Source organism: Meles meles, chromosome 14 (genome assembly GCF_922984935.1).
Source record: "Meles meles chromosome 14, mMelMel3.1 paternal haplotype, whole genome shotgun sequence".
NCBI classification, from domain to species: Eukaryota; Metazoa; Chordata; class Mammalia; order Carnivora; family Mustelidae; genus Meles; species Meles meles.
The window spans coordinates 83,438,070-83,454,345 of record NC_060079.1 but is presented as its reverse complement, the minus strand read 5'-3'; the positions used below and the strand labels follow the sequence as shown (position 1 = coordinate 83,454,345).

At 52.8% G+C, this 16,276-nt stretch overlaps 1 protein-coding gene across 1 annotated transcript in view; it reads left to right on the top strand.

Annotated features, from left to right (window-relative positions):
- The window catches only part of IRS2 (insulin receptor substrate 2), a 28,379-nt gene extending 12,408 nt beyond the window's left edge, over positions 1–15,971 (top strand). The window contains exon 2 of the mRNA XM_046028193.1: positions 13,506–15,971. Coding sequence (XP_045884149.1) covers positions 13,506–13,510 — 5 coding nt within the window. The 3' untranslated portion in view covers positions 13,511–15,971. The remainder of the gene's footprint in view (positions 1–13,505) is intronic.
- Positions 15,972–16,276: the final 305 nt, after the last annotated feature.

Below are 16,276 nucleotides of genomic sequence, written 5' to 3'. Positions count from 1 at the left end.
GGCACTGGGTACTTTCACGAGTGCCTGTCTTGTTTTCAAGAGTTTCTTTTTATCATGTAACTGAAGTTTTACACCAAGAAAAGTGGTTTTTCTCCCTTCCTAATGATGTAACGGTAACCCCGCTTTCCGAGGCATAAGGGAAGACGTCCGCCAACCTGAGCTCAGAAGCTGTCCATAGTTTTAAGAACTGTAGTGGGGATCCGCGGGCTTGTGCCGCTGTGGGTGACTCGGTTTTGTTTGCATGAGCTACTGGTCCCGCGCATCCTCGGAGACGACTTCCTTCCGAGCAGATGGCAGCCTTGGGCCCACGCGCCTGCCTGGTAGACAGGGAGACCCGGTAATCTACCCAGCTGCGCGGGACCCCGGGCTGCCTGCCGCGGGGGGCTTGGCGAAACAGGGGGCACTGCTTTGCCCTCCCCATCAGTGCAGCCTTTTGGGGAGCAAGGAGAGCAGAGTTCAGAGTGCCCGGTCTCTTTGGTTCTGGGTCTGGGGAGCACTTACCAGGATAAATAGAAAAGCCGACCCATGACGATCCTTGCGAGCCCTTCTGTAGGGAGTCTTCAGAGATAAGCCCAGTCGTCTTTTCCAGGGCGAGGTTTGGATCCCTTCCATGGAGCACCCCTGGAACTGGCATGGCTGCCCTGCCAAGTGCGCAGGGTGGGGTGCGGGGGACGCCAGCCAAAGTAGGGACCGACCGCAGGTCTCCCTCCAAACCCGTGAAGCCCCGGAATTCCCAGGCCTGTTGGAGAAGCCACGCCCACATCCCCCGGGGTGGTGTGGGGGGAGTTGTCCCCACTGAGGGGTCTGACCAGCACCTCCTCTCCTGTCCCCAAGCAGGGTCTCGGGCACTTGGTGGGTGGGTGAGTTGGGGAATTGTGAGGTGGGGAAGTAGTTTTGGAAATAGGCCAGGATGTTCTTGCTAAGTTTGAAAACTCAGCAAATCATGCTTTAGAAACTGCGAGCAACAAGCAGGGTTAGACCAGGCACGGGTTAGTGTGTGTGGAGCAGCTTGATTTTGTTGGAAGGTGAGAAGCGGAGGCAGGAGGACGTCGGGACCCTGTGGGCACTGTGGAGCTCCTGGACTCCTCGGGCGGGCAAGGTTGCTAGAAAGCGGTCAGTTTCTTACGCAGCAGCCTGGACGCGTGTTTCAGAAGATAAATCACTCAGGGGACTGGCAGTGGGTGCTTCTGTTTTATCCTTACATGACAGTAGCGTGTTCAGAAATTGTTTTGTGGCATAAACGTGACCGAAAATAGCGCTTTGTGTACACAGATGAAATGGAAACAAAACGATTAGCGACTCTCACCCTCTTCCGGTTGTACACATCAAGTAAGTTCGAGGACAGGTCTTCAAAGAGTTTCATTCGTTTGCTGAGTAGACTTCTAAACGTATAGTCAACTGAAAATATTTAGGCAGGATTTAGCAAAATATATTAGTTGCAACACTGCAAAAGCTGCATTTCTTCCTTTTTTAGGATATTGTAAACCCGGAGGGTACGGTTGCATTATAGTTGGCATCAGAAAACTAACTTCAGCTGGTTCAGTTAAAAAAAAAAAAAGAAAACTTAAATAACGCACGGTGTGGAAATACTAGATATGAAAGCTTGACAAACTACTAAACGTTAATGAATTTAAAAACATTCTTTAGCTTTCCCTTACTTTGACAGTTTTTCAAATGAGTGCTTTCTTTTCAAGTTTGAAGTTTGTGTGGCTTCCAGATATAATGACGTTTTGGTGTCTGGGGTCCTACCAGAATTTTAAAGACGCAGAAGAACTGACTCACCTTAATTCCATTTTACTTCTTATCATTATTTGCAGTTTAGCTTATCAGTAGGGCTGGTTTATTAGTAGCCTCCGTTCCAAATGAAATAACCCCAGCAGTAAAATACCCAAGTTTCTCTGGCATGGAGCATTTAATTAAGTTCCTAGAATAACTCTGGGTGATAAGCATTCATCTCCACACTCTGGAGTCTGTCCTGTTCCGCTGGAATGTTCAGAATTCTTCGGTCTTAAGCCATTTCCTAGAGTGGAAGACGGTTCAGCCGTCACTCGGTTGAGGTTCAGTGCGTCCCAATGTCCGAGTCCTCGCAGGGGCGATGTGACGCCAGCCTCTGGCCCCTCGGAGCTCCCCACACAGGCTGTTCCCTGGGCACTGCCCGCAGTGCTCCGAGAGGTGGGTGTCCACCCTCCGCAGGGGCTGGCCTCGCTGAAGGTCTGATGGGGGAGCATCTCCAGCGCAGGGCCCCTCCCCCCACACCCTGGGGGGACCTCCCAAGATTCTAGATCGGTTTTCTGCTCAGAAGCAATAGGTTTGATTTTGCTGGGGTCCGAGCTGCTGGGTATAGCTCACTCCAGCCCGTGCCCTGGAACTGTCCCGGGATCTTTGTGCCCAGTCTTCGCTGTCAGAGGGAGTTTTCCAGAAACTTCCCGCACTAGGTTAATGGCTTCCCTTTCCTGCGTCTTCTGGTTCTTCTCGGCCCACCTTCCGCTGCTGCTTCACAGAGTACGCGCTCTCTTCAGTTGGGCTGGTGGGAGTTCTTCCTGTGAGCTCCTCCTTTATTCCGCAACCCCATGTGGAAAGCTCACGCTTGAAATGTTTGCGGAGGCTGCTTGCGCGCCAGGGTGCTCTTCGGTGAAAAGTGAACCTAGAGTTTTTAGCCACTGTCCTAATAATTTCCAAATAGGACTGTGTTTGCTTAAGACCCAGCTATAACGCACCTTTGATGGTATGCAGGTGGGTCTGGAGCCCTTTTTGAAAGCCTAGATCCCGTCCTTTTACAGACCTCGTGACCTAGCCGGGAAGGCCCCTCCCTCTCCGTGCAGAGGAGGGTCCCGATGGCCACCCGCATCTCCCTCTGCTCACAGAGACTCCCGCTCCGGGACCTGCTGCTGCTGGAGCCCCATCCTCTGCCACGGTGGCCACTGTGGCTGGAGGCGGGCAGTCCTTCGGCTTGGCGGCTCTGTGTTACCAGCCGGTCAAGCTGATGTGGGAGGGGGTTCCAGGCAACTTTCCTGTGCTTTTACCTTTTAATTGCTCACTGGGGGGTTGGGGATTTCACATAGCGGCTGCTTGATCGAAGGAAGGGCAGTGGGTAGGAGGGACGGGGCAGAAAGGTCAGATCTGCCTTCAACTTGCAGATTCAGTCGAATTGTCAAATAGTTTTTCGTTACAAAGATGCCACTTGTTACTTGTTAAACACTTAAAATGTTCCACACGCTCGAAAAATATTAAAGTGTGGGATAAAAGAAATTGGTTTGGTTTCCATGCTAAAAAGAAAAGCGAAAGGTATTCGGTCTTCAGGTCTGTATTTGAGACCTAGGAAATAAATCCTATTTTGAAATGGGTTCAGATGGCGAAGCATCAGGTAGTAATAGATGCTCCGGAAGATAAAGTGGGGAGGGGAGAGAGGGGAAAAGGGACGACTTGAAGGTGATGAGGAAGCAGGTCTTATAGTTATTTGGGGGGAGAATCCATGTATGCAAAGGGAACAAATAGCCATGCAAAGGCCCTGGGGCAGAAGATTGCTGCCACATTCCTGAATGAGAAAGGAGAAGTGGATCCTTGTGACTGATGAGGGAGAAAGAAAGGCAGAGCTTATCAGGCGATGAAAGAGGTGACCAGCGACAGTGACCTGTAGGGCCCGGTCAGCCATTGTAGAATCTTCGGAACAACACACAGCATTTAAAAACCTTCCTGCCGGAGTCATCTGATCCTTCCATCTTGTGGTTTTTGCCTGGTGAGGGAGGTGGCGGCTCCTGACTTCGCTTCTCCAGATTAGCGGAGAAGATCGTAGAAGTCCTTCAAGTGGGCTGAGGCACTGAGATGCGACGGGTGCGGATAACCGAGAAAAGCAGCCAAGCCCCGCCTACGCGAGGAGTCACATGCTTGGTTACACAAACGTCTGCCAAGCACCTTAGAACTTACAAAACATTTCTGAACGTGGTCCAGTGCTCAGGACCTCCTTGGAGGGAGGTTCTTGTTGTTCTTGGTTTTAGAGGGAAAACCCGAAGCTGGAGAGACCCCCGGGGCCTGGGAGGTGGTGTGGCCCTGGTTGGTTTGCTGCTGCCTGGGTCTGGGTCTTCCAGCTGACGCAGTGGCTTCTTTGGGGTTGGGGGAGAGGCCGTCACCCCGACAAGACAGACCGTGGCTGAGTCGGGAGCTGGGTCAGGGCCTCGTGGTGCCGCTTACGACTGACCCCCGAGCTGGGGCTCAGCAGGCCCTGTTTGTCCCAGGGAGTGCCCCGCTCCGGCCTCCAGCCCATGGAGAGCCGAGTCTTCCCTGCATTCCTTGGTGAGAACCCCTGGCAGGACAGGAGTGAGCTGGGAGCTGTGGCCCCCCCGGGGGGGGGGGACCCGCGGCCACGGGGAGGACCTGCCCGTCCCAGCCTGTGTGGGAGGCAAATGCACGTTTTGCACATGGATTTGTGTGCAGTTACTTGTAGCTTCTGCGGTTCTCAGACTTGACGTAGTGTGGAGGTCCGTCGCCAGGATTTAGGTTTGTTTCACTTAATTTCGGTGAACTGTGTACAGAGTACGGTAGCAGACATAGACCGTGTTCGGCTCTCCCGTCTCAGTGGGACGGACGCCCTTCTCCGCCCGATGGCTTGAGCCCCTGGGGGCAGGTCCTCCTCTGCTCTGGATGCTCTTGCCTCGTCCAGGCCAGAAATGGGAAATTTCAGTTTTCGTGCTCAAGTGCGCGTGCTAGAAAGTACGTTTGTGCGTGTGGGTCTCCTTGATTTCTCCGGGGCCTAAACTCCAGAGAACTTGCTGCGGAAGGCCCCACGGCGGCGAGGGGCGGGAGTGGGAGGCAGCGTGTCCCTGAGTGGCCGTCGGCCCGCATCCAGGGCCTTCGCAGAGATGCGTGGCTGAGGTGCCGTGGACTCCACGGCGGATGGCTGGCCGAGTCTCACACCCCAGCCCCTGGGGGTCTCGCTGTCGCAGGCCATGTTCGGAGTGAGGCCATTTTCTTCTCATTCCTCTTGGGCTAGGCCACTTCGAAGCCCGATCGTGGTCAGTTCAGTGCAACAGGTAGAAATTACAGAATGGCTTGTTGCTCTCTAAGGAAAATCATGAAAATCACCATTATTTTTTTCTTAACTCCTGTGGACTGTGTGTCCCCAAATCCTTGCACTGGTACCTGTGAGTTGGAGGAAATGACTTCCATCGCGCAGGGTTGTGGCAGGCGGGCTGCGCTCCGGTATGGGATGGAACCGCCCTGTGGAAGCTTCTGTCTGCTCTGTTGAATTTTTGTCCCTTTGGTCCCTAAACAGGTGGCCAGGAAGGCGTGTGTCTTTTAAATCCATGAACTCCATGAAAGTTCTAGAGAATTCTGTCCCGCTTGGAGGGACCGGGGATGTGACCAGGCTGGTCCGCGCGAACCATCCAGCCTTCTTGCAGAAGAAGGAGTGATGTCTTCATACCCAGTTTCCTGTGTCCCCTCCCCAAGCTTTGAGCCGTTCGGGAAGGTGTGTCTTTCTCTGGTCGGCCATTTTGCTCCTTCACTGGGCTTTCTTCTCGCCAGAGGAGAGGGAAGGGTGAGAGACTGTGGGCTCCTGTTGCCAGTGTGCCGCCGTGTGGGCGGAGCTGGGGCCTCCATCCCGGCGGGAATCTCTCCCACGTCCGAGCGCCGCGGCAGGTGCTCTGCTGGCTCTGGGCGTGTCAGCCGTGGCCCTGGCCTCCAGCAGGCGCCCGGGGCCAAGGTGTTCAACCTGCCTGCTCTTTCGAATCTCCCAAGAGGCCGTGAGAAATCCCAGGCTGGGCCCCTGACCAGAGCCCGTCCTGTGGGAAGTCCCTCCCAGCAAGCCAGCGTGGAAAATGCCCACCGGGTCGGGCCGCTGAGTTCTGCGCAGGCGGAGAGCCCTTTCTCTGCGCAGGCACCTGCCGTGAGCGGGGTCCGGCTCTGGCACTCTGGCACTCTGACGGAGAGCGCGTGCGGCCCCCCACCTGCCCTAGGTGCTGTGTGGTTGGGAGGGGGGTTGTGGAGGTGGGCCCCCCGCGGGCTGGGGGGGGGGCAGGAGCCACTGTTGTCCCGTCCCCTCCGCCCGGGAGGGCCTGGCCATGGGCAGCTGCTGTCTCACTGTCTCACGCGATGTTACTTTTCGGTGAGTGAACTTGACGAAGATGGTTTGCAGCTTAGCCTTGGCATTTGTCGTTACTGAAACTTGAATAAATGGTGCTTCCTTTGGGTGTGGGTCTCTCTCGCATGCCGCTGAGCCTCAGTGCTCATCCGTGGTTTGCTGCGCTTTTGTGCGTAAACCGGAGACGCAGAGGCTCGTGCGGGTGGCCCCGCCGGCTGGAGCCCAGCTAGCCACGCGCTTGCGGGGTTCACCGTGCACCCGGAGAGGCGTGGGTGCCTGCCCTGCCTCGCGCGCCCCCGCAGGGGACCTGCCCTCGGGGGGACGCCCGTGACCCCAGCCCCATCTGTGCGTTCTGTCCCGCGCGTCCCGCAGTGAGCCACCGGTGTCCGTGCAGCGCTGGGAGCAGGCAGCTGTGACTGGCCCGGAGCCACCCCGAGAAGCATTTCGGCTTCTGTTCCGCTTCTGTGTAGGTACCCCGAAGCTTACTCACGTCGCTCCGGGAGTCGCTTGCCCTTGTGTCTCCGTGTCCGTCGGTTTGGTCGCGGCCTGCGGGTCCAGTTCGTGCTGTCATCCCTGGGTGGGATTTCGAATGCAGGGAGGTGCTGGGATGGCCAAGGGGTCGCCGCGGGGCTGAGCCCGGGGAGCGCGGTGGGAGGCCTCAGGCTTTCTCGGTGGCCCAGGGCTGCGGATCTCGCTAAGAATTCTTTGTAGTTCGCAGGGACAGGTGGTGACAAGCAGATGTCATTTACAGGAGCTTGAAGAAAGCTAAGGGACCCAGCTGCAAGGCGCAAGTCAGGCCAGTGGCATGGGGTCCTCGACACGCAGCAACTCAGGTGTATCCTGGCCTGTGCTGACTCCTTTATGTGTAACCGGCCGTGTAAAGTCTCGTTTGGTAGCTTCTCCGTGGCCCAGGGAGGAACTCCGCACAGGACAATAAGGTCCCCGTTTTCAGAAGAAGAACGGATTGGTCCGTGCCAGATCCTGGGCCCCAGGACCCTGACTCCGGTGGGACCCGTGGCCATCCACTCCCACGTCGTACTGAGCCACTGGAATGGCATTCGGCTCCAAGGGGTGGGGATGGCTTGACCTGAGTCACTCCTAAGCTCCCAGGATGCTTTGGAGATGAGTGGTGGTGGGACTGAGCCAGGGCGCAGCAGGGCAGGACCCTCAGCCTTGACTTTGCCGGGGGACCCTGCCCCTGAGGGCTGGCTGCCCATTCACACCAGAGCCTTTAAATGAGCTCCGTTCTGAGCCCCCGGGAGATAACAATGACACCCCGTATCATGAACACGTTAGGGACAGGGAGGGAGTCAGCGGGGAAGCCCGGGACGCTCAGGCTGTCAGGCGTGTTTGTGCGCGTTGGTGCCCCGTGGAAGCTCCTGGCTAGAATGGAGGTGACTGGGCAGGGGTGAGGCTGGCCAGGGGTGGGGGAGCAGTGGATTCCAGAATCTTCCTGTTGCCATTAAATGTTTCTTTCTTTTTTCCTGTGATGAAAGACGAGTGTTTTACTGATTATTCTCTTTTTTTTAATACATTTCCAAATTACAGTGTTATTGTTAAATGTGAAAACCAAAGTATATTTTAGAATCCTGAGGCCGTCCCTTTTTAACTACTCTCCTAAGTCTGTTTCCTATTCAGTGATATTATAGAGGGGATCTGAGTTGTATTTGGCATAATTTCAGACTTTCAAAAAATGCTTATTTCGATTTCAGTAATAAAAACAAAAAAGGGATGAAATCATAAAGCTAAAATAACCCCCAGAGCAGTTCTTAAGTATTTAAATATTTGAAGGAAAGAAAGGTGCATTTGAAATGAGATACAGAAACGGGATATTTGGGGTGAATATATTTTGAATAAATTGTTACTGTACATGCCTTAATTTCGAAGGAAACACATAATATTTAGGTTTGAGAACTTCAGATATCAACAGTGTAACAAACACTTTTGTAGTCTACATAAAATACATATTCCTTACATCAGCGTAAACGCGTAAGCATAATAATGTGTTAAATCCGAGGAAAGAATTACACCGTTCATCGGACATGTGCACTTTTAATGCACGTGGTGTCACTTGGCTCAAGCATTCTTACTGTTTCATAGGGTAGAAGCATAACGCTCATGCTCATATTCCTGTTCTTAGATGGCCCCAGAAAGAGAAAAGACTTGGACGAACATATTGTGAGCTCACCGCTCTTGAAGGTGGGTTGTGTTTCGTGATAAGCATGCGCACTTGGGACTTAGTGTTGTGTATGGAGAACCAAGCGGAGGAGCCATGGGTAAGGGAAGTTAATCCCCAAAGCGTGCTGGCTTCATAAATGAGTGTGTGACTCGCTTCGTCCTTTTCAGCAGGGCCTGTAACAAGATAGCATGGTTTTTAGTCCCTGGTGTTGCGTTTCTAAAGGACGGAAGCTTGCCGATAATCTCCAGAGGGAGAATCAGTTAGTCTCCGGGTGTAATGCACAGGTGGAAATATATGGTGTTATTTCGACTGCTTCAGCCTTCTTTGTCCTCAGAGTTTTCCTCCTGTCCAGGGGCAGGCAGTGTCTCCAGGACCTCTGCCTTCTGCTGTTGAGTGCAGAACCAGCCATCTGCAAATGAATGAGCGTTTGCTCTGTTCCAATAAAACTTTATTTACACAAACAGGCAACAGGTCATATTTGGCATACTTTGTGGACCTCTGCCTTAGAATGCCTCTGTCTCTCTCTTGCTCTCTCGCTCTCTCTGTCTTGTGAACTGAAGAGGTTTTTCTTTTCTGTTGGGCCTTAGACAGTCCTAAATATTTGTTCTCCTTTAGAAGAATTTTTTTTTCCTTTTTTTTTTTTTTTTAAGCTTTTCTGCCTGTGAGAGATGGCAGAAACCGCATGGTGTTTATTTCAAGGTAACTCATTGAAGCTTTAGGAAGGGCCACCAAGCATTGTGCGGGATGCTGGGGCAGGCAGGGTTTGAGGGCTCCACTCACAGGGGAGACCGGTGTGTGCGGCCGCAGCCCGTGGCCGGGGCAGTGTTTTGTGTCACTGCGAGAGTTCTGGAATGAGCCCTCGGGGCTGTGTAGAGAGTGTAAACTCCAGGGTCTCCGTCCCAGTTACAGACCCTCTCCCCCTCCCCAGCCCCGCTCCTGTCTTCTTAGTTGTGACAGTGGACAGTGACGCCCCCACGGAGCAGGAAGGCGAGCCCGGGGGACGGTTACAGTCCGTCCTTCACTGCTGACCAGTCTCTGGCGCTCTGCCATCTGGTTGGTACCTAGGAAGGTCTGACATTTCATGGTTGAAGAGCAGGGTCCCCCAGGAATTCAGGGGGACCTGCCCCTCGGGCAAGCGTCCTGTTTCTCCTGCTCTGTTGGCCGCCACTGCCTCGCGTGCAGAGGGATGCTCACACCATAGAGCAGCTTGTAGGCAGGGCACGTTGGACTTCTTACCAACAAGCACAGGGAGGAAACACACACGTGCGGTGGGAGTCTGCTGGGACCCCCAGCCCGCAACCCCTCGGGCTCGAGTGTGCGGTGATTAACACACGGTCTCACCTGAACATTAAACGGGAGGGACAGGAGGAGAAGCCCCCCTTTCTGACCCCCAGCCACCTCCCAGGGCCAGACTGTCTCGTCCCTGTCTGTGCTGTGTCATTTCCATCGAGGTTCAACGTGGGGCTGGGACATTTCTTCAGCAGCAAGCCGTCAGGATGAAGTGATCTTGTCAGTGGAAAGGGCAATCTCATAGGACAGACAGTTGGAAGGCTCTCACGAGTAGGGTTGGCGAAGTAATTTACTGCCCCCGTTTGTCCTGGGGGAGCGTCTTCCCTAGTTTCCTTTTAAGTTGTGTGTTTTTCTTTTTTTTCTCCTATTTAAATGAAAAGTTCAAGTAACCGTTTTCTCAGAATCTCTGGCTTATTTGTTATCACATTTCACCTTACTTTTTTTTTTTTTTCCTGTTGGTATAGTCAAGAGAGCTTTGCCTTAAGTCAAGTGCGGAGATACTGTATTATCAGGGTTATTTTTCTAGGAATTTCTCATGTAACTGAAAAGTTTTTGTTCTCCTGTAAGTCTGTGTTTAACATCAAAGGTTTAAATGGGCCAAAGGACGTGTCTGGGCTCATTGCAGGTTGCTTTCCTCCTAATCATAGTTGCCGCGGGAAATAGAGGTTTTCATTTTGAGAATATGTTGTTTCTTTGTCACGTAAGTCGTCCTCTGCGGCTCTCCTAAGCGCCTGCAAGGGTTAAGTCCGGTTGGGTTGGGTCCAGGTCAGGTCCCTGCCGCTGTGCTGGGAGGGGCCCGCCCCGTGGAGTCGAGTGTGGGGCTCTGTCTGCGCGGGGCCCCACGGAGGGGGCCAGCATGGGGCCCCACGCACATCCCCACCCTGCCTGCCCCGGGGCTGCACGTGGAACGTGGGTGGGAACAAGGCTCTCTGCAGAGGGAACCAGGGCCTCCCTGGGCTGACTCGCCACCACTCAGGGCTGAGCGCTGAATTCTGGCTGAAATACGGACCGTGAAGCCACCTGAACCCACAAACTCCTGAGAAATCAAAACGAAACGTCATGAGCCAAAATGTGCATCGAAAATGCTGCTTGAATTAAGTTGCCAGTGCAGATTTCCCCGATTTATCTCTAGAACATTCTAGACCCGAAGCGCACCGCGTTGGGAATCCCGGAGCCCCGCGCACCGACGGCACACGTGTCCGTGTTTCGACGTCGGTGCTGTGCGTGGCAAAGACGCCTTCCCGCTTGTTTCATGACAAGGTCTTCAGTGACCTGATTTCTATTTCTGCTTCTTTTTGTAGAGCAGAGCGGACTGAAGGCAGGGTCTTTAATGACGGTGCCCTTGCTCATTTGCGTTCTGATTGCTGTCTTAAGTGGAAAAGTCCCGGGATTATCCCTCCTCCCAGGAATGAGGATGCTGGGCACGTGGAAACATGTCCTTCCTGCGGCCATCATTTGTCACGAGATGGGCAGTAGTGGGCCAGGTGACGTGTCCAGTGGAACAACTTAGATCTTGTTAATGCAAGGTTTTGTTTTTGTTTTTTTTTTAATCAACTAATTTTAGGGCTGTGCTTCTGTGAATGGGTTTCTTTCCAAAGCTGCAGACCAGCCCAGTGTGTGATGATATGACAAATTCAATGAATGCCAGTAAGTGTAAATTACTTGGAGACGCATACCCCCAGGACAGCGTCCAGGTATCCTGGTGATCACATTCACGAGCAACGTGTGGTTCTTGATGTCTCTTTTTTGTTTTGCCGCTACACCTAATGGGCTCAAGGGGTGTCTTCTGTCCTGATGAATATTCCGTGTGGAATGATCATAAAATTTATAATTTGTACTTTGCTCCTACTGGAACTAACGTAGATAATAAAGCCCGGAAAGCTTGCCGCCATCACCCTTGGAAAGCACACACATTTACAGGCGACGATGTCAGGTTGGTCGTGTTAGAAGACTTTTTCCTAGTCTGGATGAAGCAGATTAATTTTCAGGAGGAGAGATCATTTAACGTCCTCTAGAAGTCAGTAAACAAAGGAAGAGGCAAGTGTGCTCGGTTCCCAGGCTCCAGGGAGGGGGGAGTGGAGCAGAGCAGAGTGCGGTGAGGGGGGTCAGCCTGCCGATCTGGAGTTTGGTGTCTGGGAGGCCGCTGCCTCTCGACCCTCGAAGCCCCGGCCCCTTTCCGTGGGCCCTGGCGAGCGTGTGGGGGAGCCGAGCTCCGGCTGCTTCCACTCCCTGCCCAGGGACTCCCCGCCCCCCGCCAGCACCCCGCAGCCTCAGGGAGGCCCTTGTCCTGCAGAGTCACCGCATGTACAAATGCAGACATGAAAGCCCCCCTCACCCCCCACCCCCCCCCGTCCTCCGCCGCGACAAAGCACAGAAGGGAAGGTTTTAACAGTGGCCGTACTTGAGGGATAAAGTCCCGTGTGCCCTGGAGGGGCGCTCCGGGAGGTCCCGGCTGGGAGCTGGGTCTCGGGCTGGAGCCTCCCGTCCGCCTGCGGTGTGCACGACCACCAGGCCCCCGCGAGTCGGCTGGTGCGAGCGGGGAGCACGTCCTCGGGAGCGGCTGCTGCGGGTTTCTGGGACTGTGTGTCCGCTTGGGAGGCGGAGGGATGCGCTTGCTCAGCGGTTCTCGAGGCGGTGGGTGTGGGGTTAGCAGAGACAGGTCCGCCGCGTTTGGCTGGTCATTAAAGTCAGCCGCGACCCCGGACCTTCGTGCTGGCGGGGCCAGTGCCCCGATCACCCGCTCGGGCCCGCCGGGGACTTGCCTCCCGCTCAGAGCCTCAGGACAAAACGTGAGCTCGTGTTTGGGGAGAGGTGGGAGTCTGAGGTGGAATTCGGCAGCGCCCGCGGTTGGAGGGGTCCCAGCCTGCAGGTTAGGCCGTCACATGGGCTCTCGCGGGGACGACGTTGCGGTAGCGGAGGGTGATGCAAACAGACCACTGGGCAGTTTGATTAAAAAGCCAAGCAGCTTTGGGCACCTGGGTGGCTCAGTGGGTGCAGCGTCTGCCTTTGGCTCGGGTCATGGTCTCAGGGTCCTGGGATCGAGTCCCGCATCGGGCTCCTTGCTCAGCGGGGAGCCTGCTTCCCCCTCTGTCCCCCATACCCTGCTCGTTCTTGTAATTGTGCCTTCTCTCCCCCCCAAAATGAATAAAATCTAAAAAAAAAAAAAAGCCAAGAAGTTTAAAAAAGAAAGGCAGTTTGGTATGAAATGGCAAAGTCTCCCACTCGGTCTGTCGTTAAAGAACACAGAAAGTTAAAAACATGCCGGAAACGATGGAAATTAGGAACAGGTTGAAGAAGTTTGATGCTTGGGCCCGGAAGGCAGGAAGCTGTTAGGGCGGGTTGGGGTCCCACGGCCGTGTCATCAGTGGCCCCGGGAGTCAGTGACCTAACCTGACCCGGGGCGGCAAAGCCCATGAGGAGTGTGTGGGACGACAAGCATGTCCCTGCAGGAGCGTGTGTGGTCCTGGCCGTTTTCAGAGTGGGATACAGGATCCAGGGGCATGGTTTTCCGAAGCAGGTGCAGACTCACTGCCTGTCGCATGTGCCCACCAACCCCCAATGGCATGATTTCCAGGACGTGCTCCCGGGCCCTGGTGTCTGCCCCCTCGTGAGCTTTCCCCCGCAGCCCCTGCCAAGAGCCGGGCCCTGGGCGGCAGGCTGGCCACTGGCTCCACGGCTTCTGTCCCCGAGGGCAAGGGCGGCGTCCTGTCTCTGTGTCCAGTCCAAGCCTGGCCTCACCAGAGAGCATGCACGACCCTCACCAGTCACTGGCCCTGGGCTGCGCTTCCAGGGGCGTGGAGTGTGTGTGGGGGGTGACCCACCCTAGAAAATACGACGAGATGGTTCTTCCCAGAATGCGTCACGCTTGCAGGTGACACGTGTCGTCAGGGGACTTCTTCTCACTCAGGATGGCTCTGTTCCTGCGACAGTCACCACTGACTTCTTTCCTTTCTCTTCCAGAGTGAGGATCTGTCTGGCTTGATCACTATGACATCACACATCAGAGAATGACATCAAAACAAGATGCTCAGCGTGGGGTTTTTTTGTTCTGTTTCTAAATCTGAAGCTGCTTACAGTTTTCTTTTGGATCTGAGCAATGACAAGGTTTGGGAACATCTGCGACCGTATTAGACTCTGAACCAAGAAGACGAGGACGCCTGCCCCTCTCCTGGCTCCCGCGACAGGGGAGGGGACAGTCATCACTCTGCTGTTTGTGCTGTGTTTTGTTTGTTTGTTGACAAAATTCACCGAAGAAGTGACTCTCAAGAAAATTGGATATTCCCATTGGCCTTCTAAATCATGGCCAGTGTCTTAATTTCTTCCTACTTTCGTTTTGGCAAAGCAAATTGATCCCTCGGCATGCTGGGAGGTTCTACCGATGCCCACGGAGGTGGTGAACTCTGGCATTTGCTGGCATGCACTCAGACCTACCACAGTCCTACCTCAGTTCCAGGTGAAGCCGGATTTGTGCGGCGGGGGGCTGGCGGACCTCTGCGCGTCTCTGCCGAGCGCGGCTCCAGGACGGCCCTTCAGCCTTATTAACTGGTCCCAGGACGCATCTGCCTCGTGGGCTCCAATCCAGGTCCCTGCGTGTTTACTCAGACAGAGCCCAGTGTGGGACTGACGTTTCTCGACGGAGAGGCAGTCTGGGATTGGACTTCGAAGATGGATTCATAAATAACGATAATGATACGTAACTGAAGCAACCTACTTTGGAAAAAATCATCAACTATATTGGGGCGTGGGGGGAGGGGTTGGGGCAGGGGGTAAATATCTGTTTTTACCTTTAACAGACTTGTCGAATCTTCTCTCTGTAGATGTTGCTGTAGGTACTTCAGACTGCAAAAGCCTTTGGTCCCATTCACAAGCTCAGATGTCTCTGCTGTGCTTCACCTTGAGCTTGCATTTCTTTAACCAAAAATGCACGTAGGCGTGCTCGCGATCCCAGGGTGGTCACGGCTTCGGCAGAGTTAAAAGAAAAAAACAGTGTGTTGTCTTTACGCGATCCTGTTGTGTCAGCCAATGAGGCTGTCCTGAGCAACAATTAAACACACACACACACACACAAACTCAAAAAAAGACAAGGGAAGCAAAGACCTTGGTAGAGGAGCTGTGTGGTTAAGGGAAGAAGATAAAGGAGGAGACCAAAACCTCACGGTACATCTGACTTGTCGAAAGTTCCCGACAAGACTACCTTCATTATATGTTCCCAGTGTTCTGAGTTCCGCAGGTGTCACCCACAACTGCTGACCTTGACCAGCAGAATGTCCTGTCACCTCGCCGCCCCCTCGACACGGGACGGAGGCTGCAGAGCCCCCTCCCATGGCACGTCTGCGGTGCCTGTGTGCTGGGGATAGTCCTGTAGAGGTTACACTAATTCATCGGAGATGGGAGCTTTTTTGGGGGGGGGAGAAAAAATATATATAAATATATAGATATATATCAGTATAGAATAATGCATTAATAAAATGAGGTTTTTTAAGAGGAAGACCAAAAAAATTCAATGTCTTAAAATATTTAATGGCAATGCAAACGTCTTCCTGCTTCCATGCTGACTTCTAGAACAGAGGATTGTATTGCAAGACAAAGTTGAATGTAAAGTGATGCCCCAGAACATTTTTAAAGTTTTACTTTTCTAAAATGACACATTGCAACAGCGTATGGACCGTACGATGTTAGCTCGAAGGTCAGTTTCAGTGTATGATACATATACTTTATGAAAATGTATAAAACATCCCGAAATTTGCATTTAGTTTTGGGGACTCGGGATCGGAGGGTGGTATTTGCTAGGTAGTCCCCCCCGGTCCAGTAGGACTGCGTGCGGACCCTGTTGGACGCAGCGTGCGCACGTCTGGCATGGGTAAGTCGTGCTCTACACTTACAGTAGGTCTTAGCACCTTCCGGTGGCTCCCGTTCATACCGCAGCTTACAACAAGCAGAATAAAAAGTTGATAATATACTAAATTTCCCTCTATCCTGTACATTTCAAAAAAGAAAAAAAAAAGGCATATGCAATATTTACATTTTTAATTTAGTTTACAGAATGGAACCAAAATGTATAAATGTTATGTTTGCTAAAACTTCACAATGTATATTGGGTCTTTGTACATTTTGCCTGACTTACCTTAAATTTAAAATATTTTTTGCTATATAAACTTTAACAGTTATTAAACAGTGTTTTCTTTTTGGCTACGTATTGTTTCTGGATATCAAGATGTTAAATATATTTCTTGCTATTGTGATACGACGAAAGACTTACTTGCTCTGTCTTCCACTGTTCACGCTGTACATAAAGCGTCCATGAGACACTGCGGGAAACGGCGATAACGGCCTAGAGTAGTGCATTGTACTGAGTCTGTATTGATCCTGGATGCTCTCCTTAACAGCCATATGCAATAAAATAAAATACATTATTTATGAAATGAAGAGTGCCTCGAGGATGTCTTCTTCCGCGTGGATCTTGAGTTTCGTGTAACGCCACTCCTGCTGTTCGAGAGTGAAAAAGTAAACACGAAGCTCTTCAAATACTTTGATGCCTTGTAATTTAAATGTTTTCATCCTGGGAGCCTGAGAATAGTCCCCAAATGATAGAACTTATGAAAATGAAGTGTATTAGGAAAACAAAGATGTTACTTACTTCGCAAAACACACAGACTGCTCCCCGCGAGCTGACTGCCGCTGTTCAGAGTCCGTCCCCACACCAAGTCCTTTGTAGTCCCTGACCACCATGG